The following is a 25,032-nucleotide window of genomic DNA, read 5'->3' as shown; positions in this document are numbered from 1 at the left end:
ATTAAAACATCTATGATGGTTGCTGAAGGAGACAAAAGTACAGGATTTCCAAGACTGAACAACACAAATGACAAGTTTCCAAATGAAAAAGCTGATAAGAGATAAGGAATTGCTGCAAGCCACTGAAGGTAAACATCCAACAGAGAATGCAGAAGAATGGGATACAAAAAGTTTGCATGCCATATGCTTAATCACAAAGTCTGTAGATGATTCCCAGCTGATAAATAAAGCAAGAGGCTACAGCTCAGGGGATGCACAAAAGAGTATGTACCATGCATGTTAAAAGCAGCCTGCAAAACATGATCTTTCTGTAGAAATGATTGTCCTCCCCAATGCTGAAGGACAAGGGAGATAAATGACTGACTAGTAACCCACAAAAGACTGAGTTAAAGAATTCTCAGTGTCCTGATCATGGTTTGCAAGTCCTGATCATGGTTTGCAAGTCAAGCAGCCAGAGTTTTCATACACTGTACAGAGCCAGCTGAACAAACTAACATCATATCTCAGACAAAAAAAAATCACACCTTATTGAGAACACAATTGTATACATGTTTACTCTGTTCAGTGGCGCTTACTTCCAGGACAGTTCGTATACGAGCATAGCCTTAGTGTTGTTTAAAGAGTTTCAGTTCAAGTTCAAAACTGTCTCCTGTGTGCTGAAAGAACATGCCAGTTAATGAGTTTGTGACCTATAAAAGAACTTTTTCTTTCCCCCATAGCTTTATATCCATAAATGATTACATTACATTTGCTCCACATTCTTGTTAATATTGCATCCACACTGTATCCAGATAAGCTGAAGCAGTGGCGGACCTAGAGGAGGACAAGCTGGGCAAATGCCCTGAACACCAATCCTCTGGGGATCCTCTGCCAGCCTCACACCCCACCACCCATTTGCCATTTTTTTGTTTAAGGGAAAGAAGTCTACAGCTCCACCAGCTTCTCTCCCTTTAAAAAAAAAAACTTCTCCAGAATTGCTGCAAGAGAGGCCGTGAGGTGCTGCCTCTCTGGCAGTAATTCAGCGCTGCACTGGGCCGCCCCCCTCTCCCCTTCTCCTTTATAGGAGGAGACAAGAGGGCACCCTAGAGTGTCAATGTGCCAGGAGTTGCAACTTCTAGTGCGCTGCCTCTCTAGGGCACCCTCTTATCTCCTCTGGAGCAGGGGAAAGGGGCGCCCTAGAGCATCAGTGCTCAGGGAGTTGCAACTCCGGCACGCAGATGCTCTAGGGCTCCACCTTCCCCTCCTTCAATAGAGGAGGAGGGGAGGGGGTGCAACCTAGTGACAGCATGCCGGAAGCAGTGTGGCTCTGAGGGCTCCCCCTCCTCTCCCTTTCAAGGGGAGAAGAGGAAGGCAATGCTCAGAGCTGTGGGAAACCATACCGAGAGTTGCTGCACTCCTGCAGCCATTCTCGGTGTGGTTCCTGGCCATGCTTGAGAGCTACCCCCACTCTCCTCCCCTTTAACACAAAGGGAGGGGAAGGAGGAGGCGGACCTCAGGGCAGTGGGAAGCAGTGCGCACCTCCTCCAATTTCAGAGGAGATGCGTGCCGCTTCTCCGGCTCCGAGGAGCCTCCACACTGCTTCTGAGGGGCACAAAAGGCTCCCTCCAAGCACTTTGGGGCCACTCAGAAGTGGCACCCAGGAGGCAAGCACCGCCCGCCTCCTGGAAGCGACGCTCGCCTCTCCTGGGCACCACTTCCACCAGCCCCTAGGTGCCCTGAGGGAGCCTTTCGCACCCCTCAGAAGTGATGCAGAAGGTTCCTCAGATCCTGCGCTGCCTCCTTCCTTCCCCCTTTTTTCAAAGGGGGAACAGAGGAGGCAGGTAAGCGAAAGCAATTGTGGTGGCAGTGACACTACCACAATTACTTCCAGGTCAGGGGCAGTGGTGGTGCAAACACAGAGGTAGCACCAGAAAGCCCAGTTCTGCTTCTTTGCTGAAGGTAAAAAGGAAGCCAGCTCTGCAAGCAATCCAATCATCATCAGAGTGACAGCTGAATACAGTTATCTGAAATACTTGGCATTCTGCTGTTGCAATTACAGATAGGGAGCAGTAATTTAAAACGAGAATTTCTTTAATATGCTAATTGCACAAACAAGTATGTCTTCTTCTCCATTACTTTTTCTATATTTAATTAGCTGGTACAACTTCATGCTGTGGCCCAATTCTCATGTAGTAAAGTCACAGAAACAGGGTGCATCTAACTATGCTGCCAAAGAAAACTTGAGCCTTAATCCCCCAACCTTTACTTTTATCCTAGTAAAAGACGGGAATAAGCATGTAGGATCTATAGATTTGCTACAAATTAAGGACTGTCTGCTTCCTTAATTCTCCCAACCAAAAAGGAGAAACATGGCCTTAGGTCAGTGGTAGAGCATGTTCTTTAATGCAGAAGGTCCCATGTTCAACTCCAGCCTCCCTAGGGAGGACTGAAGACCACCATTCTGAAACCAGGAGAACTCTTGCCACTTAGTATAAACAATACAGCCCTAGATCAATGAACATAAGAATATTAGAAGAGCCCTGCTGGATTAGATCCGAGGCCTATCTATGCAGCTTCCTGTATCTCACAGCAGCCCACCAGATGCATCAGGGAGCACATAAGACCACAAGAGACTTGCGTCTCACTGCCATTCCCCTGCATCTGGCATTCTATTTACCCTCGCACCCCCCAAAAAAGATACCAGAGTGCACTTGGGTTTAACTTGGGCTACTTTATTAAACACAAGTGACCAATTTTTAATGCATGAAACCTACTGAACACACACCTTCCCTCCCTTGCCAGTTTGGGGAAGGTGAAAAAAATTGCCATCCACATCCAATTCAGAATCACAGAAAAAAATTCCTCACTGCCCTCATGATGAGTGACCAACTAATCTCAGACTGTACATACCCACCATGGCTTGTAACCTGTGATGGAGTTTTCCTCCAGAAATCTGTCCAATCCCCTTTTGTAGGTATCTAAGCCAGATGTCATCACTATGTCCCGTGGTAAGGAGTTCCACAGACTAATTAAATGCTGGGTAAAGAAATATTTTCTTTTGTTTGTTCTAATCCTCCCGATATACAATTTTACGGGATGCCCCCTAGTTCTGGTGTTGTGTGAGAGGGAAAAGAGCATCCCCCTATGCACTGTATCAATCTCCTGCATAAGAACATAAGAACATAAGAACATAAGAACAGCCCCACTGGATCAGGCCATAGGCCCATCTAGTCCAGCTTCCTGTATCTCACAGCGGCCTACCAAATGCCCCAGGGAGCACACCAGATAACAAGAGACCTCATCCTGGTGCTCTCCCCTACATCTGGCATTCTGACTTAACCCATTCCTAAAATCAGGAGGTTGCGCATACACATCATGGCTTGTACCCCATAATGGATTTTTCCTCCAGAAACTTGTCCAATCCCCTTTTAAAGGCGTCTAGGCTAGACGCCAGCACCACATCCTGTGGCAAGGAGTTCCACAGACTGACCACGCGCTGAGTAAAGAAATATTTTCTTTTGTCTGTCCTAACCCGCCCAACACTCAATTTTAGTGGATGTCCCCTGGTTCTGGTATTATGTGAGAGTGTAAAGAGCATCTCCCTATCCACTCTGTCCATCCCCTGCATAATTTTGTATGTCTCAATCATGTCCCCCCTCAAGCGTCTCTTTTCTAGGCTGAAGAGGCCCAAACGCCGTAGCCTTTCCTCATAAGGAAGGTGCCCCAGCCCCGTAATCATCTTAGTCGCTCTCTTTTGCACCTTTTCCATTTCCACTATGTCTTTTTTGAGATGCGGCGACCAGAACTGGACACAATACTCCAGGTGTGGCCTTACCATCGATTTGTACAACGGCATTATAATACTAACCGTTTTGTTCTCAATACCCTTCCTAATGATCCCAAGCATAGAATTGGCCTTCTTCACTGCCGCCGCACATTGGGTCGACACTTTCATCGACCTGTCCACCACCACCCCAAGATCTCTCTCCTGATCTGTCACAGACAGCTCAGAACCCATCAGCCTATATCTAAAGTCTTGATTTTTTGCCCCAATGTGCATGACTTTACACTTACTGACATTGAAGCGCATCTGCCATTTTGCTGCCCATTTTGCTGCATAATTTTGTACATCTCAGTCATGTCCCTCCTCAGGGCGCCTCTTTTCTAGACTGAAGAGCCTCAACACTTTAGTCTTTCCTCATAAGGGACATGGTTTGACTTGGTTTGGTAAAAATTCCTGACTGCCCCCTATTTTCTCTGGCCTGCTTTAAAACTCTAGGCACTATGTTCAGTTTGCCCAACATCCTCCCCTCTTCTCTTCCTTGTTAGGATGTTTCACATATTCAGCCTAAGGAGGCATCAGGAAGAAGTAAGTTATTTTGGCAAGACGGAATGGGGAAAAATGGAAAGACAATGACCAACACAATAGTTCTCTACAAGTTCCCAATGGCCAGTCAAAGAGACGACATGACTTTGGAGGGGGCAGTTGGGTAGGCGGAGGCCTCAACTATTTCCTAACTCCTTTCCCGGGCCTGGAAACCCTATAGGGGGCTTCTTGGACTTGCACCAGTGATTTAACTGGCACAAATCCTAGTAGCCCCATTAAGCAGGCCAGAGGTCGACACAGGGTTCCCTTACCCCATGAGACATCCAGCGTGCTCAGTTCCAATGCCGAATACTGCGTGGGCTGTGCGGCCCCACTGTGCCAGAGCTGGATAGGATTTGTCACTTCATGTTAATACAGAGCAAAATGAATTAACGGTCTTATAGGGAATAAGACAGTTTCCGATTAATCAACTGATAGATTGATAGGTCAATAGATAGATCTTCTCAATTCTGCTTCAAACAGCGATAGCACTTTTCCCCCCTCTCTATCAACATATTTTTATTAATAATACAACAGCATTTGATTTCCTTTACAGAAACTATTGGCGAAAAAAACAAACCCCAAACTGTATGCAAAACAACTGTTAGTATTGACCTTATTTCATTTAAGGCAAAGTCATTAACAAGAATAATGGCAAAAAACTACCACAATGTCTGAAAGTGGTTGTCTCTATGTATAATAGATTGGTGTTGACGTAGCTGTGAAATGCAAGTTTTGAAGGGAAAAAAAAAAGGGCAACTGTTTAATTAAAGGACAATTCCAGCTGTCAGCTTTCACTGAAACACTACAATACAGCTGCTGATTCTCATACTAACAGATAAAACAGCTTGGTCAGCGGTACAGGGGGTGGTTTATAATCTTTTGTGGCTACATTATAACAATAAATTATAGCAGCAATATACTTCAGGGAGGTCCTATTTTTCCACAAGATTTTTACTGTTTGTTTTGATTCTTCTTTTATTCATGTTTCAGCCCACTGATAAAACACAAAGCATGTCAGAGACTGTCAGTGACTTTAACTGGTACTAATAATGTGTTATTATACGATGTTTGAAAAAAGTAAATAAGACTTACTTTTAATTGTAAACAGTAAACATGTGAAACGACATCACATCAGAGCAATAAAAGTATCTCTTTAGGAATGTAACTGAAATAAACAAATATTGTGAATCATATGAAATCATTCCATGGAAGGAGCTAATTTAGGACTTGAGCCACTTGTTACTCAAAAGAAAAGATCTTTTGCTATTTTTTGAACAGCAATTAATGAACACTGTACGGAGTTAAAAATGCATGGCTGACTAAAGTAAGGCATCTAGCTATGGTTTTCAGTGAAATTAAAAGGCAGTCTTTTTCAGTCTTGTGTGAACGAGTGGGCCTTCTGACCTAGCATTTTAACTCTGCTGAGACATTTTGGTGGCTGCGTTAAGTTCACAGAATGATAATATTGGGCAGCCCAATCCTGAGCTGGCTGTTCCGCCGGGACTCCTGAAGCACCGAAACGGCTGCCGTGGCATCCTGTGTGCAACAGGGCAGCTGCCAGTGGCTCCTCGGGGGAAGGGGACTTTTGTCCCTTTCCTCCGGGGAAGGCAAGTAGCCCCACAATGGAGCTTCTCGATTCTGTGGCAGCCCTTGGGCTATCATAGAATCAAGAACCTCCGTGTTGGGCCATGCAGCTCAGGGCTGAGCTCCACTGGCCCCTCCTCCCCCTCCCTCTCTCCACCCTGGAACGCCTCTTCCCTACTTTCCACCATGCCCCCACCGACCTCTCTGCTGCCTGGCAGTTCGGGCAACCATGGAGTGGCAAAGCACCGGTGACCCACTGACACTAGCCCAGTGCTGGTTGGCGCTGGACTAGCTCAGGCACTCCACCGGCACTCACATGCTTTACAGTACGTTTGCAACAGTGTGTGCCAGTGGTAAGCCGCGCACACTGTTTAGGATTGGGACCCTAGTTTCTGACATTCACTTTGAGCCCACAGAAGACTAAAAGGATCCCATTGTAGAAGTGAAAAGATTTGAAATCTTAGACAGGGCCTCAAATGTACACAATGCTTGTTCACTAGAAAGATGTAACGTTTCTATCAGATGGACTGGCTTCCACTTGTGATCTATTCCAAGATTCTAGCATCTCCGAGAGAACCACCAATTTCTGCATTCTGAAACATTATCTCACAAATATATAGCCCTGAAAACATGTTTGACTCTACTGGATCCCTTTCTTTACCCATCCAGGGCGCAATCCTATCTTGCGCTGGAACAGGCAAGCCAAGAGGCTTGCGCTGTGTCCAGCGCACAATAGGTGCCCAAAGTGGCTCAGCCAGAAGTAAGGGGAAACTTTACCCCTTACTTCCAGGTAAGCCGCCCTGGCCCCTATGGGTCTCCTCGAAACTGCGCCACCTCCTGAGGTGGCACAAGTCCAAGGAAGAGTGGAGCAGCTTCAAGTCGCTCTGAACTCCCCGGGAACGGGGGTTGGGATGCAGCATAACTGCGGGTCCCAGCGCCGCCTCCCGTTCCCCACCCATCTGCCCTCCCCCCACCCCAGAACGCCTCCCTCCCACTTCCACCCCACCCACCCCAGAGCCTTGTGTCAGCCCAGCTCAGCCAAAGCAAGGCTCACCCTGCAAGCTGCTATGGAGGCTGGATTATGTAAATACACAATACATGTAAATACACTACAACATGTTTATCAAATAAGATGTTTTATGCAGTTCTAAAGTAGTCATGGACCAGTTAATGTTGATTTTGTTGTTCATGAATATATTCAGCATGAAAATGAATTATATTTTCTTCCTGTTTAGGTCATGATTTGCATTTGGTCTCTATAGTTCCTGTATGTGCACAGGATGTTTCCTGGATCAATTTCTATTTGCAAAAAACAATAGGATTGCGAACACACAACTAGTTGGATGGCAACATTGATTTAAATAAACCAAGAGGAAAACAGACAATGCAACATCCACCATCCCTTTGACCCATTTACATAACTTCTATTATGAAATTTATGACAACAAATTCATGCAGTTTGTCAATACTAACCCGTAAGTATTGACAAGCAGTTAAGTAGAGAGAAGGTTAGTGTGACCAAAATTCTATATTTTGTAACTTGCAGATGAACTTGCAGGTTTGGAAAAGCTATTTGTGCAGCAAATATTTCCAACATATTTGAAAGTACTGCAAGACTCTTAAGATGCCCATTATAGTCTGGTTTCTAAACCAAGAAGTGTGATTGAAATCTAAACTCCCCAGTTAAATGGACAGCTTTTTCCTAAAACAGCTGTCCACGGTTTGGAGACCACTGATCTAGACTCTAGAGCAGCAGTACCCAAAGTCGTGACTGCTGTGTCTGGAAACTGTGGTCCCCATCCAGACCGCAGCTTTCTGTTCCGCCTCCGCGTGGCTGCTCTCCTGGGTAGATCTGAGCACCAGGATGCTCTGGGCAGTCGTTTCTGTTGCCTGGCAGCTGGGCAGAAGCCCATGGTGCCCAGATCTACCCAAGAGAGCAGCCGCATGGAGGCAGAACGGTAAGGCCCGCTCACCAGACACATGGATCTGCCTGAACCCCAGATCTGGCCTCTGGGTTGGGGTTTGAGTGGCACTGTTCTAGAGACACAGGAACCATTGGTCCACCTAGATCAGCATTGTCTACTCTGGCAGCAGCTCTCCCCATTTTCAGAAACAGTTTTTTTCCCTAGTCCTAGTTTCCTAGACTTTCCTAGAAGACTGAATTTCAGAAATCTTGCATGCAAAGCATGTTCACCACCACTGAGTTATTGCTCCTTTCCTAGGGGCTAGAGAGAGAGATACTGCCTATGTCCAAAAACCAATATCCTTTTTGCTAATCAGTCCTCATTTGGATGAACTAATAAAGTTGAACTATGATCCAAAATACAACTGCCCATCTGAAATCCTCTAAAGCAATGTTTCTCAAACTGTGGGTCGGGGCCCACTAGGTGGGTCATGAACCAATTTCAGGTGGGTCCCCATTCATTTCAATATTTTATTTTTAATATATTAGACTGCGGTATATCATGGTTTGAATTAATGATCCAAAACAAGATAGAAATTATATGGTTAAACAAGGTTTTTCCTTGTCTGGTTCTCAGAAATGAGGGAATTCTGCTTTGAAACAACAGGCAATAACACAGAGACCTTGTATGTCAGGTTTCAATTTATTTGCTGAGAAATTGGAAAGGTGTTTGTATTTCATATTCTATTCTCATCTCAAGCACACTTATTTAATAGTTATTTCAACATTTTTCCAAGAGTCCATTTACAATTCTTATATGAAAATGTATTCTTCAAAAAGCTATTAACTCATGCTCCATTAGAGAAGATGAAAACACATACGTTATGAGTTCGCAAAAGCTCTGCATCTACTTTAACCCCTTGTTGGGTTTTCCTGCAGCATTTCCACAAAATTATTGAGAGGCAAACCCAGGACTGCCGCCTCTCAACAGGGAGCTGCAACCAACATCTGGTTCTCTGATGAACGTACATAGGCAGCCCATCCATGAAGCTAGAGGATGCAGGTTGCATCCATGGCAGATTTCAGGGATGGGAAGAGGGTGGCAGATTTGGGGTGCCCTTCACCTTGTGCCTGTCACTGTTGCCACTTCCTGCCAGCCCACCGTAGATGCAATCCTCATTGATCCACTTTTCCATTTGCTGAATATGAGATAATCTTAGTAGTCTCATCTGTATTACAAGCTGGACTGATAAATCCTAGTGCAGAGTATAACCCTCTCAGGGGTATACTTCCTTCACTGCCCATCACGTAAGGAGATATTACCAAGAAGGATTGAATGAGTAGGGGTATGTGTGTTTGTTTACATTTCTGTTTTATCTCTGCTCTGAATGCACAACTTCAGCAAAGCACCCATTCTTTAGCTCAGCTGCTCCAGCCATACCAAGCTAAATACCCAGAGAGTTAAAAAGATCTCTCCAAATATTGAGTATATTGAACAAACATAGTAATCAGATATTAAGAACGATATAGCTCTGAACAAAGCAATTGTGGACATATACCTGTGCTCAATACCACATTTGTTCCAATCTCTTCAGCATCTATACTTCAGAAGATCTATAATCCAAGGAAAGGAACAACCCAACAGTAACTAAACCCCTGCACAGTAATGCAGCAGTGCAGGCATGAACTCCACTGCATCCCATGGAGGATTTTCAGCTGCTGAATCTCTTTGGAGCAAGGGGACATTTGTTCTCTTGCCCTAGGATAACCCCCTGCAGTCGCTATGGGACAGCTCAGACCTGCCTGCACCAGCTCAATCGCTGGCAGCAATCTGTGTTGCTCCATACAGGTAGCTCAAGCCCAACAAAGAAGCTCAGGATTTGGCATGCACCACTGTCCCGCCCCCTTCCTAGACTTCCTTCCTAGACTAGGAGGACTTCCAGACCTCCTCTCTGTTCTCCTCCTCCAACGTCTGGTCTTCCCCCATCACTGTCCCATTCCACCCTCCACTCAGTCTCCTGTTTACCCAATACTGCAGGTGTCTGTGGGTCTGCTGGCAAATAGAGGCTGCTGTGGCCGCCCTGGCAGTGGGCTCACTGCACTCATTGGCAGAGGCTGCTTTATGATAGCTGTAAAGCAGCCTCTGCCAGACCAACACTAGTTAGGCTGGTAGGGGAAGGTGTTTGGATTGGCGCATAAGTTATTTGCATAACCACACATATAAATAAAATTAGTATATCCCATTTTCTCTCTTGCTCACACCAGTTTCCTGGATAAATGATCCTCTACCAAATGCCAGCACAACACTACACAAACTTCTTTTTTTCCTTGTACTGTTCATATCAAATTTACCACAATTATTATTATGACACCATCCAATATCCCAACTTAGCAAGCATCGAGGTCAGGACCTTAAGGAGTTCATCCTGTTTTCTTATAATCTTTTTTATACATGCAGAAAAACTGTCAAAGACTCCCCAAACTCACCTCGGAGGGTAGCTATTGTTTCCATGTTGGCTGGTAGCAAGAAGGAGGGCAAGGTTTGCACCAGTAGGATAGACAATAACAATGTTTTGGCTGCATGGTCCAGGACATGGGTGTCAAACATAAGGCCCGGGGGCCGGGTGTGGCCCCCAAAAGCTTTTGATCCGGCCCTCAAGATCTCAGCTACTGAGGTGTTACAGATGAAATGGCAGTCCATGTGGAAATTGGGCTTTCCAAATCTTGAAATATGATCAAGATTTGCGTACTTTCTCTTCTGTTATTTGCAGTTATCGAGTTTCTATGAGAACAGGGTCTGATTTCTGGCCATTAGCTGCTTAATGATGTCACTTTCTGCTTAATGACATCACTTCCGGCCCTCAGCTGGAGCCCTGAATGCTAACTTCAGCCCTCTGTATGAGATGAGTTTGACACCCCTAAGTCTAGGAGTTCTCTAGTCAATCAGCATTGCAGGGAGGAGGAGTGTTTCGGGGGTGGGTACCAGAGTAGAGACTTCTTCTCCCTTGTACATATTTAAGTTATATTAGAAAGACAGGCTCCTGGCACCCAGCAGTGTACTTCTGGTCTTTGGACTTACAAATCAAAAGGAATTTTTAAAAAAATCTGACACGTATAAGTTATCAGCCACACAAAAGCCATCTTCCACAAGACCTCTTAGCAGATTCCCTGGGGCATTTGGTGGGCTGCTGTGAGATACAGGAAGCTGGACTAGATGGGCCTATGGCTTGATCCAGTGGGGCTGTTCTTATGTTCAGATTTTAAGTATCCCATTGACTTTGAGCTATTATGACATTTAGGAGTATCAGGTCACTGAGGATATGACAACCAAGCGAGCAGCTATTTATTCCACAGCAAGATACAGGAGATTCTGCTTAACAAGCAGGAATCTACCTGGCTGATACACACTTACACACTTACTTACTGCATTACTGGTGTAATGGTCCATTACTGGAATACTTGAGCCACTGGTTGACAACTATGACCCGTATGCATGCTATCCAGGGAAATACAAGGATAGCAAAATCGCTTTGTCATTCTCTTACTGACTGGTTGAACAAAGAAGATCAGTTTACTGTCAGTGTTGGGAGGGAGAGGGAGACTGTAGGAAACATTTGGATGGTACAACCTATTATACTTCTGGCTATTTGCTTTCCCCTCAGCTATTAGAAGGTCAGTTAAAGATAAAAGGCTCTTTAATCCACTAGAAGTGAGTGGCAACCAACTGGCAACTGCCAGTGAGCCAGATCTGAACCGCATACAATCCTTTGACAAATAACAGCAGGAGTATCAAAAAGAGCAGTAAAGGAAAATAATTGTTTCAGGAAGATTGGGTTGTCTCCAATAGTATGAGTGAGAATCTGAAAATGGGGGAGGGAAGAAAGAGAGTAAAGTAGGTTTACAACAACATCAAGAGAGATGTGTACATTATACATGCAGTTCCACAAAATTACCATCCAATTGTAAAGGGGTGAAAACCTTTAGAAATATGGTTGCACATGTCTGTTTTTCTAAAGCTAGATAAACTGGGCCTCTGTTCCCATGCATTCTGTAACCCATCAATATTAACTTTGCAATCCATTCACTAGCACCGCTAGAGTGCCAGGAATATAAATTAGAACTACTTACTCATTTCTTTCCAAACTGATGACAAGTTGCTCACTTTCAGCTTGTATTAGAAATTTCAGCATTGCTGGGTGTGCCTGAAAAATGAAATGGAAGAGTAAGTCCGTCACTCCAGAAAGAAGTGTAGGTACCTTGCTTTGCAAAAGGTACAAAGCTTGCACAATTTGACCCTTATTTTAAGGAGGCAAGCTGCAATAAGATCAGCAGAAGGACAGAATCAGTTCTAAGTAAATAGCAAGACATTATTCCTTTTGCATTTAAAAATGTCAAAACCACTTCTACTCCTTGACTGAGATTTTAATTTATGTTGGCCAATCACAGAAACCCTTAAAGATGTTGATTTTATTGATTTAGCACTACACCAGAAAAAATTAAGATACGTGCCTGAACTGCTGATAGACTCAAAACTTTATACTGCTCCAGAATGTGGAATATCTAATGGACAGCATTCCCTTGAAATACAGGCATCCCCTCGCATTCGCAGGGAATAGGTTCCTGCAACTACCACAAACACCAATTAGTTGGCATCCTTCAGTCTCGGAAGACTATGGTATCGCGCTCTGAACAGTGGTTCTGGAACAGAGTGTCCTCTCCAGTGTGCGAAGCCTGGATAAAGTAGATATGGAGGATAGACTGTTTCCCATGCAGCAAATCCCCCCTCTCCACGTCGCTGAAATGGTCCAATGGAAAGGCAGAAGCCAATACGGTTGGTTCCAGCGGCGTCACAGGAGTTGCCAGAACGTGACTGTGTTCAGCCATGAACTGCCTCAGGGACTCTGGCTCCAGATTTTGCCTCGAGGTTGACTCCTGAAGCTTTTTCAACTGCAACTAGTGCAGAATGCGGCGGCCTGTGTGGTTACTGGAGGTAGGCGGTTCGACCCTGTCAGTCCGCTTCTCCAGCGGCTGCACTGGCTGCCCATTCGTTTCCGGGCCCAATTCAAGGTGCTGGTATTGACCTTTAAAGCCCTATACTGCTCTGGACCAGGGTATCTTAGAGATTGCCTACTCCCGTACAATCCGGCTCGCCCTCTCAGGTCATCAGAGAAGGCCTTTTTACAAGTGCCGCCGCCTAGGGAGGTACGTGGGGCGGCTGCAAGAAATAGGGCCTTCTCAGTAGTGGCACCAACGCTATGGAACTCCCTTCCCCTTGACTTAAGAATGGCTCCCTCTCTTGAGACCTTTCGGCAAGGCCTGAAGACCCTTCTGTTTAAACATGCCTTCTGAGTTCTTGGCCTTTTAACATCTTTTTTAACATCTTTTAATATTTTTTTACAGGCCTGATTCTTTTATGACTTGCTGCTGCTCTATGCTCTTTTTACCTATTTTTTTTACTCTGACTGCTGTTTTTAGTATGTGTTAATATGTTTTTATTTGTTTTTTAAATTGTTTTTAATATGTTGTAAGCCGCCTTGAGTCCCTTCGGGGAGAAAGGCGGGGTAGAAATAAAGTTATTATTATTATTATTATTATTATTATTATTATTATTATTATTATTATTATTTTTCCATAACTGGATGTAGCCACAAGGCAGTGGAGGTTTGGGATCAGAGTTTTTCTTCTCTCAGATGAGCTGCCTTCCCAGGCTAAGGAGTCCCATCTACCCGGTGGCTGTTTAGTCACCTCTTAAGACAAGTACAGCCAAACTGAGGGCCTATTATTATCCCCAGCCCCCAGGGGATTCACAAATACCAGAAACCACAGATAGTAGAGAACTCTTCAGGAAGCCGTTCGCAAATTCCTCCCCATCATGCAAATGACTTAACTTTGATTGCATCCCTCCTGCCTCTGTCTCCCCTGTCTATGCTGTCTGGAAACCCTAACAAGATGCAAGAAGAGGAAGATCAGGAAGCAGATTAGAAGTCTAAACACTGTGTTGTTTTCAGCCCTCCAGTAGGTTTCCTGTTAGTTCTTCTTCCTTCCTGTTAGTGTTTACAGGCACCAAGAGACAAAGGATACAGCAACAGGAGGGATGCAATTAAAGTTGTCATTTGCATGATGGGGAGGAATTTGCGAACTGCAGATTGTTACCAAAAGAGCCTGGTTTAGTTGTTTAGGGGAATTAGTACACCTAACCGGCACTTAGGCCAGCTTCCCCTTGCCTCTGGCTGAGCCGCTGCAGCCAACGAACCTGCATTGGATGCAGCGCAAGCCTCCTGGCTTGCCTGCTCCAGTGCAGGTTTGGATTGCACCCTTACTCTATTGCAGGGGTGTCCAAACCCCGGCCCGGGGGCCACTTGCGGCCCTCGGGGTCTCCCAATCAGGCCCGTGGAAAGCCCCCAGTCTCTAATGAGCCCCTGGCCCTCCAGAGACTTGCTGGAGCCCGTGCTGGCCCAACAGAACTGCTCTCAGTGTGAGGATGACTGTTCGACCTTTCACCCGAGCTGTGGGACGAAGGCTCCCTCCGCTACTTGCTGTTTCACATCTATGATGCAGCAGTGGCAGCAAAGGAAAGGCTGGCCTTGAGCTACTGCAAGACCTTCATTCATTCATTCATATAAGTTCCATCTCTAATAAATTCATTTATGTAAATTTATTCAAATTTTAAATGTAAATTAATTCTTTTTTTTCCTGGCCCCCGACACAGTGTCAGAGAGATGATGTGGCCCTCCTGCCAAAAAGTTTGGACACCCCTGCTCTATTGGAACACTGGGACTTTAAGACTGGATGCACACCAGCGTTCTGCAAAAATTCTTTTCTTAAAGAAGACACTGAGAGAAATAATCCAATAATTACAGCTTTATTAAAAGGGACAAAAATAGATACCCAAAAGAATCAATAAAGGACTATTGTCATGCCCTAACCAGAGTGTCCTATAGTGGTGAGTGCAGTGCTGTGTGAGTGTATTTGATGCATCTGAAGAAATCAGAAAAAGGGAAATGGTAGGGAAAGATTTCTGGGATTCCTGCTCTGCCAGCTGCTAGTTAAAGATGGGGAGAGAAGGGAAAAGGGGGGTTGATAGAAGGGAATCTCCCACTGTAGATTCCATAAAGGCCTAAGCCAAACCCTGACCGAAGGGAACCTGCATGCCTGTTCTCTCCCACAAAGCCCTAGGGAAGGCACTTCACCAAAATATGGAAAAAGGAGATCCTTTCCCCCTGATTACCACTTTAGTGTCAGGTAAATGCTCCAAGAGCTCAAACATATCAATACTGAAGCACTTCAAAAGGACAAAATAAGATTAAGTTTTCACTTAAGCGAGCGAGCGAGTGACAGACAAAATTCCCCACATTTCAGATACCAATTCTGGTCCAAGGAGGTATCAGAGAGAATTTTTAAAAGCTCCATTACATGCTTGGAAGATTTTTAAGGCAACAATTCTGGAAAATGATCAGAGCCACTACAAAACAAATTACAAAACATGAGCTACACCTTAATCCATTAACAATGCTCCTGGGCTATATCAATGACAATAAGCTAGCTGTTTCTCTCAAAAATTAATCCATTTTCTTTTCATAGCAGTACACCTGGCAACAGTACACAAGTGGAAATGTACTGAGCCACCAACAGAAAGGTGTTAAATGCAAAGAACTTGGAATCTGCTGAAAATGCCCCAGTTAACACAATGAATTTGAACCTAGTAAGGGAAGCAAAAATTTGATCACTTCAAGGAACTTTGGTAGCCAGTGATTACTTAACTGGAGACTAAGGGCCCAATCTTAACCAATTTTCCAGTGCCTGTGCTACTGTGCCTATGGGGTATGCACTGCTTTCTATGTTGCGGAGGCAATCTTGGAGGTCTCCTCCAGGTATAACATTTGTTCCCTTACCTTGGGGCTGCATTGTGGCTGCCCCAGTGCTGGAAAGTTGGATAGGATTGGGCCCAAAAACTCTTAACTAGGAGGATCTGAACAGATACAAAACTTATCTTTATATTGTGTCTTAAATGAACTGTTTGATCTGGAAATTTTAGCTTTCAAAGACTGAATAACACAGGCTGGAAATTTCTACTTTCTTGTTTGTTTTTAAAACTCAATAAAATTTTCACATGTTCCTCCTGGTACAAAGACTGCAGCCAGCAGGACTTAAACGTCAACAAGCTGTTTGTTTATTTAAAAGACACTGGTACAGCTCTTATCTCATTTCTCCCCTTCCTTTCCTTTCTTTTCCTCCTCCTGCCCTCGCCTTTTCTATATTGGGGCCCTCTAGGGACAACCTTATGGGAAACAAACTGGGAAGGGAACACAACTAAAAGGATAAGAAGTTTCATTTGTTTTTTAATAAATAAGTTCTCCAAGAATAGACATTAAAAAAAAACAAAAAACAACTTCACGGCTCATGTACAATTTCACCTAAATTGGGCCTCTAAGTCAGGGTTAGAGAATGATGCAGAATTTATATTCTTATGCAGAATATATATATTTATATGCAGAATTTTACACACAATTTTATCTCATTCAGTGTGTAGTGAGAAACTAGGCTATGATGAACACAAACTGTATAGCCAGGACATTGCAGAAAGAGCTTACCAGGGCATGGAGGGGTGAGACCTGTTCACTAAATCAGGCCTGTCCTGTCTGCTTTGGTAAATGCATTTTTTATGAAGCTCAGGGCACATGTATCCTGAGTGAATTTCCTTAGAGAAGCAACATGAGGGACTAAGGGCTTTTTTCATACACTAGATCCCAGACCCCCTACCCAAGAGGCAATTACATCACACACCAAGGATCGAAACAAAGAGCTTGGCTACCTAGCCGTTCCCATGACTTCTGCTCTCTCCCCCTGGGACAACTGCCTGATGGAACAGGCTCAGGCTGTTGTGCTCTGCAACAGCTCCCACCCCCACATTTAAAGTGCTAGCAGCATCAGTATTCAGGGGGAAAAGGATCTCCTTTTTCCATATTTTGATGAAGTGCCTTCCCTAGGGCTATGTGGGAGAGGACAGGCATGCAGGTTCCCTTCAGTCAGGGTTTGGCTTAGGCCTTTATGGAATCTTCAGTGGGAGTAAGTCTGGGGGAAGAAAGTCGTGTTGTGCAAAAGTTCACATGAACTCCAAGAACAGACTGTTGGAACCTGGCAGACCTACCGCTGTCTCAGGCCTACAATGAAGAATTTCCACTCTTGCGGGGGGGGGGGGAGCAGCATCTAGAGCCATCTATTTCATGTGTCAATAGGAGAGATTCGGATGCCTTTTTTTTTGCATGCAAGCCAGTAACAAGATTAAAATACAGCTTCCACATGAACTTTGCAATAACTGGATCTTTTGACCACACTAAATAAACACTTCAGGCTGCAGCCTTGGCATTCATCAGACTCTTGGGAGTCATTTATTGCCATGAATATTTAGAGGTATTCTTGATTACCACTTTAGTGTCAGGTAAATGGCTCCAAGAGCTCAAACATATCAATACTGAAGCACTTCAAAGACAAAATAAGATTAAGTTTTCACTGCAGCAGCAGCATGGATTCCTCAAGGTCTGAGACTCTCTTCTTAAGATGCAGAACAAAAACATGCATATTCACAGTGCTTCAGATTTTTCATTGCCACGCTATTATTATTACATTCTATTTATAATAACATGCTCTCATAAGTGAAGGCAAACTGTCTTTGATGAGAGCACATTATTTCAAGGTATATTTACCATTTCATGTATGACATTCTTTTCTACTAGTTCAGCAACAGCGGAGGGCATTCTGAAGACTTCAATATATACACATTTAGAGATTCTCCAAAATGAGATGTATCAAACAGGCAAGCCGGCACAACATCCACAAGACAGAAGGCTGTGCGAGCCTTAAAAAGGGCATTATGCCCATGTCGCAAGCAATTACATCAATGCTGCCAGTTAGTTTTATACCTTGAATCTTTCTGCATGTTTGTTTCTTGTAAAAGTGGAGTATTTCCACTTTGATGTAGCTTGCAAAAAATGTATTGAATCAAACAAAAGGCATCTTTCTTGAACAAATATGCTTCATATTTTCTGTACTGAATGTCCTCAAAATACACCAGAGGCGTAGCTAGGTAATTTGACATCCGGGGCCCATAAATTTTTGTCACCCCATATGACTTAATTAATTATTAATTATTATTAATTAATTATTAATTATATTGTTTAATTAATTAATTCCCTTTTATACCATCCTTCCTCTAAGCAGCTCAGGGTGTTGTACATGGTTCCTCCCCTTATTTTGTCCTCACAACAACCTCACAACAACAGTCGGTGAGACAGAGATAGTAATAGTCATGACATGGAATCAATAATAATAACGGCCAGAAATATAAATGCAGTGAAGATTTTCCCACAAGCAATGGATGAAATTCTGCATCAAATGGTATATTACATGATGGTATTATTCCTAAAAGCCACAATTTCCAGAATTTTGGTCACTAGGGTGTCACACATCCCCCCCCCCCCCCCGGATGGCTAATTGGCCTGTTTTGAGTTAAGGCAGTGGTTCTCAAACTTTTAACACTGGGACCCACTTTTTAGCATGAAAATCTGTCTAGGACCCACCGGAAGTGATGTCATGTCTGGAAGTAACATTATCAAGCAAAATAAAATAATTATAAATAATTAAATTAAAGAAAAACAGATAAATAAGGGGAAAACAGCCCTGTTTCACTAAGTGAATGTTCTCTGTAGCCTGCCTGCAATAACACCCCAACCCACACACACACACAAATAAAGCAGTGAGATTTTCAGCCCTCCCCAGTGCCCACCTTACCAGCTCAAGCCTCTGTTTTATTATTTTAGGGGGGTCTGCCTTCTGGAGCATTTGTTGAGCTCCACTTTCATTAGATGGGGACCATGCAGCCAGCCTTGCATTCCCCTTTGCCTGACTTGACCAGGAGCCAAGGCACGTTTGCTTACTGGCGAATAAACATGACTGTGTGGCTTACTTTTGCTTTCCATAGGGCTCAATACATTTGTCTGCTTGGAGGGAGGGACTTCCTTCTTGGGTGTTTTTTGGGGGCTGCTTTCACTGAATAGGAACCATTCTACTGTCAGTGGATTCCTCTCAGCCTGCCCTTTCCGATGAACTATGGCAAGTTTGCCTACGCACAATATGGCTCAGTTTCATTTTCCATAGGGTTCCATGCATTTTTTTGTTTCTGATTTTTTGGCCAAAACTTTTGATGGAAATGAGATATTTCAATCCAGTGTTTTGCATTGCATTCCGACGGGAATTCTGCATCCAACGGTATATAGCATGATGGGGTTAATCCCAACCTTCATTATGTTAGCGATGTTGGGGCATTTGTGGTGTTACACCCCCCCCAGAGTGGTACCCCGGGTGGACCGCCCCCTGCTAGCTACACCACTGAAATACACTGCTACAGCACATGTAGAATTTGTTAAAACTCTTGAGAAAGTCCAAGGGTATTTTTACATGCTTATTTTAGGTACAGTTTGCAACATGGTTAGCCATACAATATCCAATACCAAATCATTATTGTCAGTGAAAACAAAAATGTCTTTCTGTCCAACAAAAGGTACCTGAACAGAAACTAACTATTTCAGAGCTGGTCAATTCAATGGTACTACTTAATCGGAGACTTCTTTTTTAGATGTGATATTAGAAATTAAGAATTAGATTAGAAAGATTTTATTTTAGAGAGTAGTTTAGTGGTAAGAAGAGTGTATAAGTAAAAATCTGAAGTTTTTTTTATGATGGGATAGATAAGGTTAGAGGAAAAATATGGAATGTTAAAGTATTAACCAGTTGGGTTAATGAATATGATAATTTTTGTATTGATTATTAATTTCGTTTGGATTAATGTTTGTTGTAATCAGTGGCCACCACCCTTGTGTGTAACCTATGTAGTCCTAGCCCTAAGTCTATCCAATTTTCCTTACCGGTATCTGTAATAAATAAATAAAGCATTATTAAAAAAAAAAATTCAATGGTACTACTTATTGTATTCTAACTGACAAAACAAGATGAATCCACTGATTAGAATTTGTTTAGGCTTTTCTTCCAGCAGCAGACCTAGCGCTGGGCAAACAGGGCAAATGCCCAGGCACTGAACCAGTGCGACTGCGCGAGAAGCCTTATGGAGGCTCCCAATGCAATTGGAAATAGTACTTTCAGTTTTCCAGAAGTACTGTTTAAGACCATGGGTAAACCTCAGAATGCTTCCCCAGTCGGTCCTGGAGCCATGTGAGGCTCCATTTCGTTGGTAAGCATGGGGGGGCAGCGTGATGCTGGGGGGCAACATTGCGGACCTTTGCCCCGGGGCACCTCGAGGACAGGTCCGTTTCTGTTTTCTCCTTTACAATAGATTCTGTGAGGAAAGCAAAACATTTATTTCTTATGAAATCGCCTATGCTTTTTAGGTGTCAAACAAGGAGAAAATAAATACCTATTTGTGAAACACTTTTGTATGAGTCTAACATTTAGGTTCATAATAAGATCATTTACACTAAATCTAAATTTATCTGAAACCAAGCTCAAGGTATAACTAAAGTTAAATTCTCGTCTGGCCTCTTCCTATTTACTATAAAATCTGGAGAAGGATCCAGAAGTTATGGATCTTGCTTTTGCTCCTGCATCTTGTTCTTGTTTAGACTTGTAATTAAAATCGAGAAACAAACCATTTTCAATATTCTATTTTTTTGAGGAAGGAGAGTTCCATGAAAATGCATAGGAGTTATGGTTCATGATGGGTCATACATTTTTTTTCCCAAGCTTGAGTATTCATTATGAATAAAAGCATCAAACTCAAATAATGAATAAAAGCATCAAAGTATACCACTTACAGCAGCACTGGTGCAGTGAGGACATCAGGTCCTTGCTGTAAACAGCACTACAGCTGAGCAAGTGGCAGGTCTCCTCGGGTTACGAGAACGTTTGTTCCACTCCCCATTCCACCCTCTCCCACCCAGAAATACACCCTCCTCATCGCTGGACTATCCTCCTGCCATGCTGCCCAGTGTAAACCTGACCTTCACCAGCAGCTGTCAGGTAGGATGCTGCACCTGTGAGACAGTGCAGACCTTCCTGCTGGTGCCGCTTACTCACTGTGTGCCAAAAATCACTTTATGGCAGCACTGGCACTCACAGCCCATAGGATCGGGCTGTTAGAATAGTACTTACAATGCGTTGATTCAGACATTGACTTCCCCCTAAAAGTGGCCCCTGCTCCCTCTGCACTGACTCTATTTTGGAACCCACATTAGACAAGGTAGGACTTCTGTCTAGACATTGCAGAGATCCAGTAGAACTGCATATATTACCGGTGGGTGGGGGGAAAGAGATATTTTCACCTTTTATGAAAATAATTCTTTTGTATATTTGAATCCATATTGTTTTATCCTGTAACTCTCTGGCAAAATGGAGCAAAATGCTGTACATTAGTTAATGGAAATTTATTCTGAAAGCTGTTTAATGCATTGTCAATAATACTATTTATAGTGATATTTAAAAAGGAACAGCTATAAGAAATGAGAGCTTGGAGCCCTCTTATTGATTGGTGGGAAACAGAACTCCTTAGGGATTGGTGGTATTGGGCAGGAGATGTGATTGGATCTTAGAAGCAAGGGAGAATGGCCCATCAAAAATGATAGCTAAGAATAGTTGGGAAGGGAAAGCTTGAGTGCAGGCCACAAGAAAAGTCACTGGAATTACTGCCTAAAAATAGAAAGAATAGGTTGATATTTTATTTTAAAAATGGCCACTTGGTTTCATTATTTTGTTTCTGATATACTTTCTATAAAAGTGGCTTTGCAGTGTAGTTCAGGCTTCAATTCCCATGAAGCAGCAAAAAAAAAACAAAAAACACTGTTCTGTATTCTTGGGATACAGAGAAAGATAGACAGATAAAACTAAGAGATGGAAGCAAGTCTTTGGCTCTCTGTGGATTAAAATAGTATGGAAGATAACACTAAAAGGTAACACACACACATAAGAGAAAATGTAATCTTTCCTCGCAGCTTGTAGCCTCTTCCCACTGAGTGGTTGCAACTGGTCTCATTTTCATCTCTCCCTTAACAGTCTCAGCATTTATCCCTTTAAAAATGCTGAACAAAGTGCTTTGTGCCCAAATTCCCTCCCTCATCTACCTTGCAGCTGTGGATCAAACCAGACATGATATAGGGGATCCATGGTTTTTGCTTTGCTAACAATAATCCCCCCAGGGATTGCTCTGAAGATCCAATAAGCAGTGCTCTAAGAGCGGTACTTAACTTTTGCTGCCCTGCTGATTCTCTCTGCCCCCTGAATTAACTCAGTGGAGTGAGGGGAGGACAAGGGCATCTGCCCACAGGTTTCAGCATTCAAAAAATGCACACAAAAGCACAAATCATGGATCTCTCTCAACACATCTGGTTTGGCCCAAAACTAGAGAGCTGCCAAACTCTCCTTATTAAAGTAATGCTCATCATTTTCTACTACTCTTTCAATCCCAGGCAACACTTATAAGAAAGGCTTTTGATACGTACAGGCGGCCATTGCTATCCACAGGGGTTCTGTTCCCAGAACCCCTGTGGATACTGAAATCCGCGGATGATTATATTTACAGATTAGGGCCCCGCCAAACCTGAACGTGACCAGAGCTATGTCCCAATTGTGTCTGGAGGTTGTTCTGAGGGCCGGGGAAGCCCTGTGCATCTTCCCCAGGCCTCAGAAAGCCTTATAAAGGTATAAAAAAAGTAACTTACAGTTCCCCCTGAGAAACTGGAAGTCACATTCCCCCCCCCCAACAGGCATTCTGAAGATCAGGGAGGCTGTGTGTGGCCTCCCTGACCCTCAGAACACTCTCTGGGTGCAAGCGGAACATGCTCTGGTCACATTCAGAGGGTCTGGGTCCCCCCTCCCCCCTGCACGTTCAGAATCTGTGGATGACTAAATACATGGGTACCAAACCTGTGGATAATGCGGACTCGCTGTGTATTGAACTATTAAAGAATATATTTACACTTAAAAAAAAAATAAGCTAGAATCATATTATTAGAACTCAACAAATAGCCTCACTTATACCTAGTAATCTTCCAATTAATAAAAAAGGACTGCTAAAATGTCTTACATGAAATTCATATGTATAAATACAGTACTCATTTATAAATGCTTTCCATTTTGAGGTATTTCCTTTTATTTAGTTTTGCTATACATTACAAGCAAAACAGACTCTGCAAATGTCAGCATGTACAAAGAGTATATCCTGCATTAGAAGCCTATCCCCACAATCGGTTACCCTTACAAAAAGCCTCTACCCACTTCCAGTGCTGGTAGGCCTGGAGTCAGAGGCCTCTGTTGCTCCCCACCCTCAGGGAAATTTCACAGTGGTTTTTTTTGGAGAAAGCATCTTGGTTACTGGGAGGAGGAACTGCTATGCAATGCCACTACTATTGGGGAGTTCTGGGGATCAATCTGGCTAGATAGGGCATCTGATGGACAAAGTTCTTGACTGATGCCCATCCTGACTGACTCTCAACACTACATCTGCTTATATCCCCAAAATCGGAAATCTTTTACCAATTAAAAAAGGATTTTTCTCACTTTTCTATCAGCCAGTTAAAATGGGGTGTCATTCAGAGGAATGAAAAGTTATGCTTTTTTTCCTATACAAGTCCAGATAAATAGGTTTTGGAAATTGCTTTTACAAAGCAAAAAGCCCAAGTTGAACACGTATGTTTACTGAATCTGACTGTGAGATGCCATTTCCCCCCAGAGTGCTTTGAACACATGCAGATGTGAAAGATTAATGTCATTTATTTTGAAAGAAAGAACTTGCTATGACCAACTGAGGCTGACTGTGGCTGCACACAATATTGGTAGTTTAACAATCTATGAGGCCATTTGCGGGGTGTGAAAGCATAATCCCGTATGATCAATAGGAATGAAAGGACCGAAAAGAGTGACAGCAAAACAGAAACACCCCAATGTTGTGTGTGTATGAAAGTGTGTGTATGAGAGAGTGTGTGTTTTTGTAGCAGTAGACCTAACCTCCATTTCAAACAAATTACACTGACTCATTTTTAGAAATTTCTTCTTTTAAAGTCTAATGAGAGTGCCTTGGGACTTCCTTGGTAATTTTTCCACTTATATATATGCGGAATTTAATACCATTGTAGTCACTTTTGTATTTCAGCTCAACAAATCTTAATCTGGCACAAGGCCCAGGGAGCAACTAAGGATTATGCTCAGGAGTCACCTCCCTTCTGGTCAGTTCCACAACCAACTGTTCCAAGGCACAGTCATTTAGATCAGCTGTTGTCAAATGTTTTGGTCTCTGGAGGCATTTACACTTCTAATTGGAGTCTTGGGGAGCCCAGCTGGTGCATGCACAGAGTCTTAGGGAATCCCAGAGTACCGGTGCATGTGCAAAATGGCTCAGCACCAATAAAATGGTGGCCACTTATGGTGTTCTCATAAAGCACCTCAAGGGGATACTTCTTTTTTTCACAAGGGCTAAGCAAAGCAGAAAATGCAAAGCACACTGGGAGAGATCCCAGTGCAATCTATATTAAATACTCTGATAGAACAGAGCCAGGTAAGAGGTGCAGGGGCTGCGGGTGGCAGTGCTATTGGGCTGCCCCAGTCAGCTGACCCTGGTCACATGCTCCACAAGCATGTGGGATATGAGCAACAGAGAATGTACAGCAGTATGGTGGTAACAGTAGAACACTACAGACCACTTAGGGTCCAATCCTATCCAAATTTCCAGCACCAGTGCAGCTGCAATGCAGCCCCAAGGTAAGGGAACAAATGTTCCCTTAACTTGAGGAGGCCTCCATGACTGCCCCCCACCACAGGATTCCGTGCATGCCCCTTTGGCATGGCTACACCAGCACTGGAAAATTGGATAGGATTTGGCCCTTAGTCATGCCAATACCTCCGTGAAATGCCTCTTAACATTGGATGGTGGGGATGCACACAGTGGGGTCTTTACCTTCACGTGTTGCTTTTAACTTTCCAGAGGCACCTGGCTGGCCATTTTTGAAAACTGAACCCTGCACTAGATGGATCCTTGGCTTCATCCAGCAGTACTCTTCTTATAAACTGAAAATATTTACAGTACATCTTGTATTTAAATACTTCTCCTTAAAGGAGAATAGCCAGACTGTAAAAGCACACTCAGTAAATCAAGGTCAGACACTGCCAAGGTAAGTTAAGGACTATGCAGCAGTTCCTC

The 25,032-nt window shown here is 43.6% G+C and overlaps 1 protein-coding gene across 1 annotated transcript in view; it reads right to left on the bottom strand.

Annotated features, from left to right (window-relative positions):
• The window catches only part of ADAM12 (ADAM metallopeptidase domain 12), a 277,330-nt gene that overhangs the window by 215,303 nt on the left and 36,995 nt on the right, over window positions 1–25,032 (bottom strand). Inside the window, exon 3 of the mRNA XM_066621438.1 lies at window positions 11,964–12,037. Within this exon, the coding sequence (XP_066477535.1) occupies window positions 11,964–12,037 (74 nt within the window). The remainder of the gene's footprint in view (window positions 1–11,963; window positions 12,038–25,032) is intronic.

The sequence above is a fragment of the Tiliqua scincoides genome, chromosome 3, assembly GCF_035046505.1.
Source record: "Tiliqua scincoides isolate rTilSci1 chromosome 3, rTilSci1.hap2, whole genome shotgun sequence".
Taxonomy (NCBI): domain Eukaryota; kingdom Metazoa; phylum Chordata; class Lepidosauria; order Squamata; family Scincidae; genus Tiliqua; species Tiliqua scincoides.
The sequence above is the reverse complement of the archived record's forward strand: the minus strand, read 5'-3'. Positions and strand labels throughout refer to the sequence as shown.